This window comes from Pieris brassicae, chromosome 10 (assembly GCF_905147105.1).
Source record: "Pieris brassicae chromosome 10, ilPieBrab1.1, whole genome shotgun sequence".
Classification (NCBI taxonomy): Eukaryota; Metazoa; Arthropoda; class Insecta; order Lepidoptera; family Pieridae; genus Pieris; species Pieris brassicae.
In genome coordinates this window covers 7,818,742-7,833,482 of record NC_059674.1, presented here as the reverse complement: position 1 = coordinate 7,833,482, position 14,741 = coordinate 7,818,742, and the positions used below count along the sequence as shown (strand labels likewise).

At 32.9% G+C, this 14,741-nt stretch overlaps 3 protein-coding genes across 4 annotated transcripts in view; 2 read left to right on the top strand and 1 right to left on the bottom strand.

Annotated features, from left to right (window-relative positions):
- Window positions 1–243: 243 nt before the first annotated feature.
- Window positions 244–1,704, top strand: LOC123715269. The gene is made up of 4 exons (XM_045670219.1): window positions 244–391; window positions 527–595; window positions 727–852; window positions 1,070–1,704. The coding sequence occupies exons 1-4, from the start codon at window positions 358–360 to the stop codon at window positions 1,537–1,539; spliced, it is 699 nt and encodes a 232-aa protein (XP_045526175.1). The 5' UTR covers window positions 244–357; the 3' UTR covers window positions 1,540–1,704.
- A 1,425-nt stretch (window positions 1,705–3,129) lies between these two features.
- The window catches only part of LOC123715612 (catenin alpha), a 33,268-nt gene continuing 21,656 nt past the window's right edge, over window positions 3,130–14,741 (bottom strand). The window contains exons 16-24 of one of the 2 annotated variants that reach the window (XM_045670787.1): window positions 10,248–10,399; window positions 9,947–10,016; window positions 8,193–8,260; window positions 7,554–7,735; window positions 6,429–6,534; window positions 6,178–6,312; window positions 5,634–5,750; window positions 4,555–4,721; window positions 3,130–4,185 (exon numbers count right to left, since the gene is read on the bottom strand). In XM_045670787.1, coding sequence (XP_045526743.1) covers window positions 4,557–4,721; window positions 5,634–5,750; window positions 6,178–6,312; window positions 6,429–6,534; window positions 7,554–7,735; window positions 8,193–8,260; window positions 9,947–10,016; window positions 10,248–10,399 — 995 coding nt within the window. In that variant the 3' untranslated portion in view covers window positions 3,130–4,185; window positions 4,555–4,556. Of the gene's footprint in view, window positions 4,186–4,554; window positions 4,722–5,633; window positions 5,751–6,177; window positions 6,313–6,428; window positions 6,535–7,553; window positions 7,736–8,192; window positions 8,261–9,013; window positions 9,087–9,946; window positions 10,017–10,247; window positions 10,400–14,741 lie in introns of both variants that reach the window. The other variant, XM_045670786.1, reaches the window with a different exon arrangement.
- On the top strand, window positions 12,324–14,596 carry LOC123715614 (bile salt-activated lipase-like). The gene is made up of 4 exons (XM_045670790.1): window positions 12,324–12,536; window positions 12,720–13,113; window positions 13,186–14,032; window positions 14,266–14,596. Exons 1-4 carry the CDS (start codon window positions 12,360–12,362, stop codon window positions 14,456–14,458), a joined length of 1,611 nt encoding a protein of 536 aa, XP_045526746.1. The 5' UTR covers window positions 12,324–12,359; the 3' UTR covers window positions 14,459–14,596.

The window sequence follows — 14,741 nt, the reverse complement described above, 5'->3', positions numbered from 1 at the left end:
AAATCACACTCAGTCCTTACACTTTTAAGTTTTAACAATGGACTATCTATGGTATCACAGTATATACAAATCACCACACACTTCTTTTTATATACCACATCAACTTAAATTTCATAGATATAGAAAAATACTGATTGAAAATATTACCATAGTGATGCGATCTATTAAAAGTACAAAATTTATGTCTGATGTCAATTGTCAAACGTCAAAGTTATATTGGCGGCAAATAGAAAAACAATTTTTTTCAATTCCGGTTTTTGTCTAGTTCTGATTTTCAGTTATTTCCTAGTTTCTCTTATTTTCGTTCTGTTTGATAAGTCTTAGTAATAGCATTTGATAAGGAAAAAACATTGAAATATGGCGAGGACCAAGGCATCTGTAGGTGCAAAGGGTAAGCAGTAAGCAGAAATATCCAAGAACTACTTAATATTCTAAAATTTATTTATCTACAATCTACAAAAAATTGTTATAAATTATATACATTTCTTGATGTGATTTGAGAGTATTAATATTAATTATCTTTCAGTGTCTATGGGTAAAAGTAGTAAGGCAAGATGTAGTGCTGCTCCACCACCAAGTAATAGCAGTTCATCAGGTAATTATAAATACTTTATTCGTTTATTAGGCATGCTTGTGTTGATGGTACATGCTTGCTGATTGAAAAAGTAAGTAAAGTTAATTATTGTTTGATTTATTGTCAAACCTTTAAATCATTCATCATTTCAGGTGAAAGGTCTTCTCGGAGCTATTCTGGTGGTAATCCTGTCTGTCCTCGAGAGATCCCTAAGTGGCAAAAGCCAATAACAACATTTATTTTCACAAAACAAAAAAAAATTGAAGATTCTGATGCTGGTAACTATTTTATTTAACTATAATTTCAATTACTTTTTCTCTATGTGTATTATTTTATATTCCTATACATTGCAATATTTTTATACAGACAAATACATAATTGACAAGCAAATGATATCTGTATATATGTTTAGAAAAATATTAATTAAAATATGTATGTTTTGGATCTCTCAGGTAAAATTAAATTTCTATAAAAAAAAACAAATGTTTTCAACAGGCAGTTCAAAATCAAAACTAAAACGCCAGATAATATATTCAGATGATGAAAGTGATTCAGAAATAAAAAATAATAGTGGTGATATGAATAATAAAGTTGATAAAAGTGACAATACTAATGAAATAGAAAATGTGGAAAGCCAAGTGCATGCTGTTAGTCAAGTGTTAGAAAGCGAAGTGAAGGAAAGTGTAGGCAAAGAAAATGTAGACAGTAAAAGTGAAGTTGTTGAAAGTCAGGACTATGACTTAATGGAATCACCACCAAAGAATAGGGAACTAGATGAATCTATAATATTAGAACCTCTGACTGGTGAAAGTAGTCATAAGTTAGAGGAATATTATCCAAAAACAGCAAAAAAGCCTAAAGGAGTCAGTAAAATTATTGATAAAGAAAATTTCAATAATAAAGTTAAACGTAACTTGGATGATGTTTATGAAGAGTCACCAAATAAAAAAATGAGAATGGAATGAGAGGGAAAGCATAGAGCTTTTTCAGGGACATGGGGCTACTGTGTTTTAATGGCTGTTAATGATATCTGATTTCAATGTTCAATTATAAGTTTAAATCTTCTATTTCGTTACCTCAAATTAGTTTGTAAGTAAATATTAAGTTTTGAAATAAATTTCTTTTAACATATAAAAGTTGTATGATTTTTTAAATATTTTTTTTAAAAGTAAGCTATCTTAACAATAAACATGTATTAGATTCACAACTTACAAAATATATACAGAACATAGACTATAGAAAAAAAATTGCCATTTTTTATATACTTTATTTTCAATACTACAATGGTTACAAAATCTTAATTATTGTGAGTAGGCTAATACATAAATCCTTTTTAATAACATACTATATTGAATTGAATATTAATTGATAATTCCGCTGGTTCAAGTTTCGTGCAAGTTGGCATCAGGATAAGAATATCTTTTTATTGAAACCATACCACCAGCAAGATTATAAAATTTTACATAAATTCAATCGAATTTTACTTTTAAAATACACAATAGTGAGCTTCTTATAAATGATATCATTATTTATTTAAAAACAGTTTTGTAATAAATGTTAAATTATGTTGAAATTGTAAGTCAAAACAAATCATGGATGTTTAATCATTAGTAGTTGTTACATAATTTAATTTCGTAAGGCATCTTGAAATTTCTGGATACTTGTCTTAGTCAAACATATTTTTTTTAATTTTTTCAGATTTATGTTTACTATTTATACAAGTTATGAAGCGAACAATTGACATTTCACTATCCACTTATCTTTTATTACAGCAATATTTTACTAAAGAGTTTAAAATTTTCTACCATGTTTTGTTTATCGATTCATCCAGCCCTAAGTCAGTTTTTACTTTTCTTTAAAGATTTATTACAAAAACGTATAATACTATCAAACAGTCTAATACTTGTCATTATTCTTAAAAACTAAGTATAATTTGAGTCTTAAAAATTATAATAGAAAATTGTACTGTTGCAAAATATCGTGAGATTGTCAATTGTCATTCTTCATTGTCAACGTTGTGTCCATTATGAGCGCAATTACATATATTTAAAAAAGTTCGACAACTAATGTATCCCTTACGATCTTTTGCAACTGTACCTTACAAAGCGATGCTACATAAAAAAATTTGGCTTATTATTGTTCCGATTATTTCTTATAGAATATCGTCAAGTTACAGCTCTTATAAAACTGTTTTACCGGGTTAATATTGACTTCTGGGTCCTGGACAGGAAGAGGTAAATAGCGAAAAGGTTAAGTTTTCACTAACTTTATATCTGTAACGCCGTAGAGAATTACATCGTACATTATAGTGTACACTTCCAATACAGTTGATTAGTTTGATTAGCCATTTAAATCCGATATAACAGTTATATTGAAGCTCATCTTAATACCTATAATAAGCAAGATTAAAAATCACAATATATAGAAAAATCTATATTTTCCCAAATAGGCCACGGGATCATCGGATTTCTAATTAGACCCCTTCAAATAATTAATAAATACTTGTAAAGTATCTTGAAAAAAATACCGTTTTACTCAATTATAACGAGCATTCGTCGTTATTAAAATTGAATATATAGAAGTGATAATTTGTAACTGGCACAGATTGTCAGAACCAAATAAATTACAAATGATCAAAAACCGTCTTCCAAATTTGTGATACACGCGTGGGTCAAAATGTTTGCGTCGATTTTTCAAACGATGCGAATGCAGTTTTAAATACTGCAACACTGGTTTTAGTGTGAGTACTACGTAATATATAAATACAGTTGAAATGGAATTTCGGATGTTTTATTAGCAGACGTACCTTGTAAAAGCAACACTGATTCTTATAATTCAATATTCAAGACTTAATAATTGGCCATTTTGAACTAAAATTAAAACTTGGAATTAGATAAGAAACATAATATCGTCATCGAAATGGCTATTGAAAGTTACGTTACGCATTTGTAAAACGTTTTACCCTTTTTCTTGTTTATATATTTCGTAGTTTAAGCTTAAAAATAGTAACCTAGGTTTAGCCGTCGGAATATTTAATCTAAAAAAATCTTGTCTAATAAAATTTAGATTAGTAAGCAGTATGCAAAAGATACTAAATGTAGCTGTCATTCATTATCGAAATGACAATGTCAATCATCTATACAATAATGTCATCTGTCAAAACGTTAATGTCAGTTTGAAACCGTATACAAGCGGCATAAATACACGAATGTTATTCAAATGATAATATCGTTTAGCTTCAAATGCTCCCACGGAGTGCTGTTCAAGTATTCCATTTTGCGTTATGCCAAGGGTACAATCCCTGATTCTTCAATATACTTATAATATTTTGAAAACCACGTACGTTCAATAAATAAACAAACTAAAATTGTTTAACCGCCTCAACGCTTATCATTTTTATTATAAGAGGGTTACTATTTAGACTGACCAAATACAAAAATAGAGAAAAGTTTGACTAATAAAATCTTCTAAGAATTTAGGGTAAACAATACCGAAAAGTTATTATAAATATTGAGCTACCGTAATTATTGAAATCGACAATATTGTCTAGATTGAGTAGATACTTGAAGTATTATAAAATTACTTCTAATTATAAATATTGTATAGGTGACCTGAAACAAAAAAGTCTTATTAAAAAGCTGTTTTAGTAAAGTTTAATAATTACAATTTCTAATAATAGAAATTGTGTTTCGATGTCTCCTTTAAATTCAAAGCCTCAAAGTGGGTGTGTGAAATAAATAAAATCCCCCCCATCCTCTTAAAATTCACTCAGCTAATCTCATTCTCAGAACTTAGCCAGATTTTGCTGGGCGGTAAATGTCTAACGCATCTCAAATCTTAAAAACTCCAGCGCATCTAACTCTCTACTCAACTTATGTATAACATATTAACATTGCAACCACGATAGCGGGTCCTTATTGCACTATGCCCTAAGAGTATTCAAATTATAATCATTGAACGTCTTACTCCAGCAAACTTACGTTCAAACATTGTCAGCGGGGCTCTGAAACTCCGCAAGAGCGTGGATGGGACTGGGTTGTTTCTTCTGACTTCCGCGACGGACCTTCGCCCGCACCTCTTCGGGCTTCTCCGGTCTGATCAACGGCTTCTTCTCAGGCGCTTTCATACGCCACACCACGATCGGGGACTGATCAAACGATGGAATTATTCAATGGCAAACTCAGTGGGTCAGAGGGCAGACATTTCCACATTTGGTCCTTCGAACCGGAGTATTTTTAAAATGAGGCGCAGAAATATGACTGTCCTATGTCCTTTATTAAGTGTTTCATCTTTATTTGTAGAAATAGAAATAAAGAGTAAACATACGAGACAGATAGAATAAATATAAAAAAAGCGTGCAGCAGGTTGTAACGAAAACCCTGTCCTTTCAAGCATTATGTTTCATTTGATAATTAATTTTTATCACATTTTTACAGGACTTTAGTTACACGCTAAAGGAAATGCAATACAATCATGAACTACCGAAATTGATTAAACAACTAATTAATGCATTATCTGTGCTTTAATCATGCTCCCACACATAATGAAAGAGAAACAAAACATATGTTATCTCTTTGATGTAAGCATAGAAATGATAAACTCATGTTAAATAAACTAAACGGTAAATATTGGAACATATCATAGGCTACTTTTTATTTCTGAAAAAAAAAATTGATTCATAGATTTGAGTATTTAAAATACAATCAATCAATAGAGTATAATGAGTGCCTCGTACACTAGCACTTACATAGTTGGTCTGTCCAGCGAGCAAGCGGGATACAAATGTCATTAGCATTTAGCCATAAGCCAAGCTGTTTACTTTATATAAGTTATATTATTTAAAATTATGTATTCGGTGAGACACCACACAAGTGTGATTTTTATAATACACATTTACATTTTTTCCTTTTTATTCTAACTTCAAATTGATGTGTGACAAAATAATGTTTAATTTATTAATTTCAAGTAAATTTAATTTGTTAATTTAAGAATGGTTAGCATATTAGCATAAAGTAAATAACATGTAACCCATCCGCAGCCTGACCGCGACTTAACTTACAGCAATAGTTCCCTGTCGAGTGTATTTCGTGGAGGCGACGTACGAGGCTTTGACGGTCAGCACGACAGCGTTCATCAAGTTCTTGGCCGCTTGGATCAGGGAGGTGGCGCTGTCCAACTGAAAGAAAGAAAGACTTCAACAAAGTATTCGATTGCAAGGAAATTAAAAAATTGGCCTTTCTCTAGGCATTCTAACCCAGGCACACAACAAATTAAGGGAATCCGCTGAGCCTAATAATAGCCTAATACCGCCTTTGGACTTCCCACATATGTTAAAGACTTGAATGTCAGGATTCATAATTTGTCTGGGGCCTCACAAACGACAAGAGGCAAATCAGATTACCAATTTAATTATAATCTGTGCTGTTAAAATAAATCTGTATAGTTAAGTAATCTGATTCTGATGAAAATAATTAAAACATTTAAGACATGTTTCGTGGCTAGAATCTAAAACGAAGCTAAACATAGGTTGTCGATTCCGATCCGGCTCGGAGGACCATGTTGGGAATGGGTGTTCCTCCTTCTCAATTTTTTTTAAAACTCACCCCACTGACGATGAGCTCTCCGGATATATTCTGTACGTCTGCCTTGACTTTGCTCGTGATTTGAATCTGGTGGCAGTAAAGGGCTATGCGCTGCAGGTACGCTAACAGATCCTGCTTGGTCGACGACTCTGGGCACTGAAACGTATATATATTTCAATAAATATGAACGGAAATGAAATTAATCAATATAGAGGAAGGTACAGAAGGAAAATTAACGAAATCCTCAGAACAACAGCGAAATCTATTAATACCTGTTCGGCGATCTCCCTCGTCAGTTTGTCAAGTTTAGTCCCGGCCTCTGAGATCTTTTTGGCCGCGTTGATGACGTCCATAGTTGTCTTCAGAGGACCACGGCCTCTGAAAAGAGTTTACACAACATAGTTTATTAAACATTGCTTTCAAATGAACAAGTCGAAAATTAGATTTTTCTGATTTGAATCAGTTATTGCAACTCATCAAATCCGGCCATATTAGATAGCAAATAAAAATATATTGGTCACAGATTACGGCTGGACTAAAAGACTCAGCGTGCGACTCTCATCTCTGATGTCGTAGGTTCGATCCCCGGCTGTCCACCTATGGACTTGTGTCTACGTGTGCATTTAACATTCGGTCAAACGGTGTAGGAAAACATCTTGAGGGTACCGGCTTGCCTTAGACCCAAAAAGTTGACGGCGTGTGTCAGGCACAGGAGGCTGGTCACTTACGTGATTATCAGATTGACAAATGATCATGAAATAGAAACAGAAATCTGGGGCCCAGACCTAAAGGTTAAAGAGCTGGTTTTTTTTAAAGAATACTCAAGAGAATCTTGCCTGTCATATTAAGTTTACAAATAACTGGATATTACACTAGATGGAAATTTGGTTTCATTGTCTCGGTGGATGAGATTATTGACATTGCACTTAATGGGAAATTCTGGGAAATTGATTTTCATTAAGTTATTCCTACAGTTACTAATTAAACAATATTCAAACCTACCTATTGTTTTATCTATTTATACAAAAAATATAACAAAGTACAAATTCATACTAAATTCTAAATTATAAGTTCTTAGTTCTAAGACTCATTGATCATTATAATAAATATTTAATATAAAGGAACAATAACAAAGTAATAATTAAAGAAACCAGAGTTTTTTAAAATATTTTTAAAGCATTTATTGTCACATAAATATATATATTTGCTGGTAATTTGTGTTATAATCTAAAGGTATACGATACATGACTGAGTTCCGTTATTAATTTTTATTAGACCGAGGAATTTAGAATAGTTGGGTTTGCCTTGTATTGTATGATGAAGGGGTTTGAAATAGTAAAAGCAGGGCAATCAATTAAACCGTTTTACGTAGTAAACGCTACTAATGTAATATATACCTTGTGAAATCTGTCATCTCCAGCATGATCATGCACATATGCTTGGCCAGCATGATGATGTCGTTGCCCGCGTCGTCCCACTTGGCAACTTCGTTGTCAAATGTCATCTTCTCACGACGGAACAACTCCACTTGCTGGAGGATCTTGCGTTTATCTTCTTCCGTCATCTTTCGCATTGCTTCCTGAAATTATAAATAGTGCTTTCTGAACGAATTCCCTATCATACCAAGTAATTAGTTGTATATAAGTATTAGTTATGTATATCTGACAAAAGGCTTGCTTCTTATTAGGTCCTATATACTGTAAGAATTATTCTATTTCTATTTAATCTTGTGTTGTTTTTATGTGTATGTATTGTTTTGTATATAATGTAATAGTTAGTGCATTGGAGTAGGATGTATTGTTAGGCTATTTTCTTATAAAAATATTGTTTGACTAACATTTGTATCCTAATCACATATAGTCTACATTATCTGCACGATGACGGAACGCAAAAATGCAGTTTATCAAGTTTTTTTCAGATTTATCGCTCCTTTACGCAGTTAAGGTAAATTTCAGACAAACACATCTGACAAAATTCTACGACCATTTTGACTTGGAGCAGTTTCTAATGAATTGATTTAGTGATAGACTACTAACCCTTGCATTGGTAATGCCACTGATGTCAGGATATTCATCCACGCCATGTTCGCCGGTGTGCGCACTCGCTGAAATATACATACAAATCAAAACACAAGAGCATGGAGTCGTTTTACCTAATTCGTCCAATAAATATCTGATAATAAATTGTACACAAGAACAGAGTGTATTCCCTTAGTGGTGTTATTGAACACTTATGTTAAATATGATTTTGAATAAACTAGGTCAGTTTTAAAATACTTATTAGTCTTAAGTTATGCTAGATCGTAATTAATAATTTAATTGTCATTATTCAGATACAACTTATAAAGAAACACTAGAACAAATACAAATCGCTCTAGTAAAGTAATTTATCTGTATTATCGTGTCAACCTAAATCCTACTATCAAATTTATTGTGGAAGCATTATGAAGCAAAATAAGAAATCTTTATATGACAACAAAATGATTCGGGTGGGGCACAGAGGGCTGATAATCTACTTGCCTGAAAAAACTGTTTGGTAAATCAGATTCAAATCTCTACAGATGCTGAAATTGCGACAATTATTTATAAATAATACTACTTACGTCTAAATTAGATTTTTTTAAAATCACACCTTAACTAATGTACTTCTCTTTCAATTAATAAGATCAATTTAGTTTTTATGAATAAGTTATTTTGCTCACAATTTATTTCCCTTGTATCATTTTAACTTTACAAATTTTAAAAATGTTTTTACCATAGGTGTCACTGTCCAAATTAATTGCTTTTAATATTTGAAGTTAATCATTAAAGTTAAATATTTTGCAACAAATATCTGCCCCGTAGCCTAGAATACTCACATCGGCTCCTTGTCTCCATGGTCATGTCTTCCACGGGTTCGAACTCCGTGTCCGTATCGAGGTCGTCGCTCGTCTAAACACACATGCAAACACATACACTTACATGCAGAGCGTGCAATGATTTTTGAATGTAATTCAATGAATTTAATAAGCCATTTAATAAAAGAAAATAAAAAATATGTTAAAATAAATATGTGTCCAATTATTTAATAAGATGTTATGTATCCAAATATTAAAATTTATAATAATAATAATGGTCAATAAACTTTATATAAACAGAAAAATTCAAATGAATTTAATAAGCCATTTAATAAAAGAAAATAAAAAATATGTTAAAATAAATATGTGTCCAATTATTTAATAAGATGTTATGTATCCAAATATTAAAATTTATAATAATAATAATGGTCAATAAACTTTATATAAACAGAAAAATTCAAAAACCAATAGCACTCTTGCCAACATAAAAATAAACACAAAAACAAATAAAACAAAACAATTACCCAAAAAACCAATAATAATTTCGTTTATGGAAGATTTGTCCTTTCGATTCATTGCCAACATAAAGAAAAGATGTAGACATGATCACCTATGATCTAACGGTATCTCCAACTACTAAAGGCAGTCTGAGAACGAAGACTCTCACTTAGTTAACTTAAGTATCTGCCGCTATTATATTATATGATATATTCATTAATATGTTAGCTAAAGTTGCAAGCTTCTATAGGCTGGATTTTCCTGATTTGAATCATCGTAAGAAATTATGTATGCCGACAAATCACAACTTTAATCAACCCTTTTGACGAAGTGAGTGTCCTCAATTCTCCTGAATTTGACTAACATGCAGCTAGAAAAGACAACCAGAAGCATAAACATGACAAGGACAAAATAACACCATCAGTTACAACAGACAGAGATCACTATATTTCTCACATTTACTGCGTGTCTCGAGAGTGTACTGCTCATCTAACTCTACGTCTTCAGGGTCTAAATCTTCTTCCTCCTATAAATCGGTTTAAATATTTTACTGGTTACATTAAAAACTTTCCAAGATATTATAATTGCTATCGGATCCTTTCCATTTTGTGTATTTCAGGTGATATATTTTTTTGATTTCTAACCGACTAGGAACCTTTGAGGAGGTTGACCTGTATCTTGATTTTGAATCTCTATTGAATATATCAAGTTTTTGTTGGTCTACCATTACTGCCATTTTAAACTTGATTCAACTTACCCGGTTCATGAGCACAGCGCGCCTTATCTCCCTCACAGCGTCATACACCAGTCGAGAAGCGTCAATGAAGTCGTTTTCGTCCAAGCCTGCACCTCCACCGCTGCCGAGAGCCGAAACTGCTGCATCCACACGTACAGCGAATTTTGACATGACTGAAAAGTTTTTTTATTGTTAAACGATAATATACAAATGAAAGGATCATAATTGTATGTTTAGCTTAGCTTATTTTGAGAGGTCAATATTTCAATTATTTTTTTTATATTTTTATTGATAGGACCCCTACATAGAAGCCTATCAAGCACGCGAACAGGCATATAACGCGAGAAGCTTGCCAGCAGGGGAGTATCACATCTCTCCTTTCCTAAAAAAGGACATTATGAGTTAGCATCTTCCGCCGAGCCCGAGCGACAACTACTCCGGAAGTACGATATTTAAGGGCAAGTCGGAGCCCGCGGGCTAGCGGAATGGAAAGTTGATTACATCTTTGTCTGATCAATAAGCGCCATAGTCCATAGAGTAAAAATAGTCACAAAAATAATAAGTATATTTGTAGTCAAGGTAAAAAACTATTTTAAGAATGAGTTCTATAAATATTTGATAGAATTAATGTTATAAATTATGCATTAGACAAATGTCAAGGATTGGGCGCGCAAGGCCGGGTCAAAAGTTAATACAAAACATTAATAAAAAACGTTTTATTCTAACAACGACCATGGACCATGGTTAATATGGTTTTACCATAATACCATTAACAACTAAATTGCGAATATTTATCTGGGTTATTGGCTAAGTACCAGTTCAAGTACCAAGTTCAACCAATTCCTTTCTTATTCGGGTTATCGGTTTTTATTTAACACTTCGTGACAAAACTCAATACAAATTATAATATTTAAATAATGAAGAGGGCAACACAATGGAAGGGATCCGGGAAAAGAGTGCGAAGGCCTAAAAGACGGTGGGCTGATGACTTCATAGAAATAGCAGAAAAATACTGACTTTCGACTATCTAAGAGACATCTGGAAAGGGCTGGAGAAAGCCTATCCAAAAGAGGTCCATATCCAGAAAAAACTAACAAATAACTAATAATATTTAGCTACAATACTTTATTATTATTATTATGGAGGACAACGGGTGTCCAAAGTGTTACTCAAGCTTTTCTAGTCTTGTTTACTAGATTTTCCGATTTTCTATAAAAAATTTTTTCAGTGTAATGTACAATAACTACTTGGCGATCTCGTACTTTAGTGGACATTTATAAAAACCATCTCCAAAAGTCAGTTACCAAATCCATAATCAAGTTGTCACTGCATTTTTATCGGCTTCAAGGTCATCGTCGTCCTCGATTGTGAATTGCGAAATTTATCAACATCGAGATAAATAACTCAACTTCATAAATGATGAAATTTTCGCGCGCGCTTTCATATTGTGTATGAAGATGTACTTTATATCTTTTTAAAAGGCAATTTAATTTATGAACGAAAACATCGTGAGGAAACCGGCATGAATTAGGCTCAACAAGTCGACGTCAGGCACAGAAGGTTTATCAACCTAGCTATTAGCCTTAGCTATTAGAAATGATCACGGAACCGATACAGAAATCTGAGGCCTAGGCCTAAAAAGTTGTTGCAACATTGGTACTATATGTATGAGATAATTTAAAATAAACTGTAAGGTTTTGGTGTACTTTTATCTTAATCAAAATTCATTACATATTTTATGACAAGGTATTATGGGTTTGTTAACTATTTTAGAATAGATAGATTGAAGCTTATACTGTGAAAACAGCATTATATGACGCGGGGTACTTTAAGAAATAAACAATCCAACATCACCATGAAACAGGTTTGTCAGTTAACGCACCCGAAACGTTAAATAAGCATTTAAAGCTTTTAACCGTTTCTGCAAGCTTTTACACTCATGCTCCACTTCTACTAAGCCAGAAGCTTGACAGAGAGGCTTCCTCTAAACATTGATAAACTCTACAACTTTATATTATGGTATAAGTATTTTATTAAAGTTATCATGCTAGTAACACAGTTGTAACCTCTTTATCTCGTTATCCCAAATATCTAAAACATTTGATATAAATTTTTCTCTTATCATAACCCATCATGTTGTCAAGGTGGATGTTCCTGCTCTGGGCGAGCAGCGCTCTTTGTGAGTTACGTTTGGACCCCCTGGTGGACACCAAGCAGGGTTTGATCAAGGGTTTGAGGGCTAATGATGGAGACTATTCCATGTTTCTTGGAATACCGTATGGGAGGGTTGATACGGAGAATCCTTTTGGAGTAAGTAACTACTCAAGTTTAGTATTTATTATTAATATATATTTTTCAGTAACTACGATAGATTCGTCAAGTATTCGTATAATCATCATCAGTTTTTGACACGAACGGAACTTTCACTTTACTGTGTGCGTGTAGTTTTTGATGTGATTTAAATTACGTATTAAAAACTCCTCAATGTTTTAGGAATCCATACCGTACCCAAAATTCGAAACTGTCTTCGAAGCTTATGACGATTCGGCAATATGCCCTCAAATTGAGGAATTCAACAATACAATCGTGGGTAACTTGGACTGCCTACATTTGAACGTATACGTGCCACACAGTGCTACATCAAGGAACAAGCTACCGGTACTAGTTTGGATTTATGGTGGCGGATTCAGAATAGGATTTGCTGGTCGATACCTATATGGTCCAAAATATTTGGTCAGGCACGATGTCATTTTAGTCACGTTAAACTACAGGCTGGGTCCGTATGGCTTTATGTGCTTGGACCTACCGGAGGTACCTGGTAACCAGGGATTAAAAGACCAAGCATTAGCTCTGAAATGGGTTAAGGAGAATATCGAGGAGTTTGGCGGTGAGATATAAGATTATAATTTAACTTACAAATAACCATTGCACAATTAATAAGAATAACTTATTATTATAGGTAACAGCAACAAAATAACGATTTTCGGAGAAAGCGCTGGTGCTGCAGCAGTTGAATTCCACCTCCTATCCAACCAAGAACAGCTGTACCACCAAGCAATCTTGCACAGCGGCTCAGTTTTCGACACATGGGTTATTATAGAATCTGACAATACCGTCCCTTCAAAGATAGCCAAGCAATTAGGCTTTGAAACAAACAATGTTTATGAAGCTTTAGATTTTCTTAAAACCGTTGATGAAAAATTGGTAATCGCAGCAAGCACTGAACTGTCTTTCTATCAACATCCGTGTGTAGAAAAGGAGTTCGAAAATGTTGATCGCTTTATACACACACATCCAATAAATATTGACGTTGTAGGAAAGGCAAAAGGCATGCCCATCCTAACAGGATTCAACAGTCAAGAGGAATTAATGGCATATGCTACATTACCAGACATAGATTATGAAAAATTGAATCCTTTTGATGATATACTATCTTTAGTTTTTGATATGGAGCAATTGAAAGGATTAGATCTAGTGCGTCATTTTTATATAGGAGATGATAAAATTACTTCAGATGTTAAGTGGGATTTGATCAACTTCAATTCTGATATTCGTTTTAACTATGGAATAAGAAGAAGTCTAGAGCGGTTCCTCGCCAATGGTGCTAATGTCTACAACTATTTGTTTTCGTATGAGGGTGGCAGAAATTTTGTTAAGAGAAGATTTAATGTGACAGAGGGTGAGGCAGCCCATGCTGATGAGTTGGGGTATTTATTTGATGTAAGCTTTTTTGATGTTACTAGCGAAGATGATCAATTGGTGATCGATAGAATGACAACGATGTGGACGAATTTTGTTAAGTACGGGTAAGTTATTAAGCTTGTTTTAAATCAAAGGATTCAAAATTACAGGTTGTTAATATACACTATACTTGTCATACATTTTATATGTTTCTTACGACTATAAAACTAATAATATTTCATTAATACCACTTTCTAAAAATAATAAAATTTTAAGAACCGAACAACCAAAAATTTAATCGTTTGAAATTGATATGTTTGACCGTAATATAATTACTACATTTATCAAAATATTTCAGAAACCCTACACCAGAGGTGACCGATCTTCTGCCTGTGTCATGGCCTGCAGTAACTAAGGACTCCCACAACTACCTCAATATAGACAAAGTATTGACAACTGGGAATAGGCCCTTCACAGACAGAATGTCATTCTGGGAGCTCTTCTATACATTTAATGAAAAGGCAATCAAGGGATACGTTGACAAAGTGTAGTGTATATATGTTATATAAAACTGTAACTGGGCCTCAAGAAAAGTATTATTTTAAATAAAAATATTATTATGTAATAATCGTGGTCAGCTCGATTGAAAGCATATGTAAATAATGTAATAAATCCACCTTTATAACCGTTTAAGACGTTTTAATTTAATTTAAAATAACACTATCCGTAGGATACTGATATATATAAAGTAATGCATATATATTATATAAACATTACACGTATAGTATTAACAATATACATGCGAGTGGCCCTCAATGGTATTCCTAATAATTA

Coding starts and splice junctions, on each gene's coding strand:
- LOC123715269 (XM_045670219.1), top strand. CDS start 358: ATGGCGAGGACCAAGGCATCTGTAGGTGCAAAGG. Junction 596..726: donor AAGTAATAGCAGTTCATCAG/GTAATTATAAAT, acceptor TCATCATTTCAG/GTGAAAGGTCTTCTCGGAGC. Junction 853..1,069: donor AATTGAAGATTCTGATGCTG/GTAACTATTTTA, acceptor TGTTTTCAACAG/GCAGTTCAAAATCAAAACTA.
- LOC123715614 (XM_045670790.1), top strand. CDS start 12,360: ATGTTGTCAAGGTGGATGTTCCTGCTCTGGGCGAGCAGCGCTCTTTGT. Junction 12,537..12,719: donor ATACGGAGAATCCTTTTGGA/GTAAGTAACTAC, acceptor TCAATGTTTTAG/GAATCCATACCGTACCCAAA. Junction 14,033..14,265: donor ACGAATTTTGTTAAGTACGG/GTAAGTTATTAA, acceptor AAAATATTTCAG/AAACCCTACACCAGAGGTGA.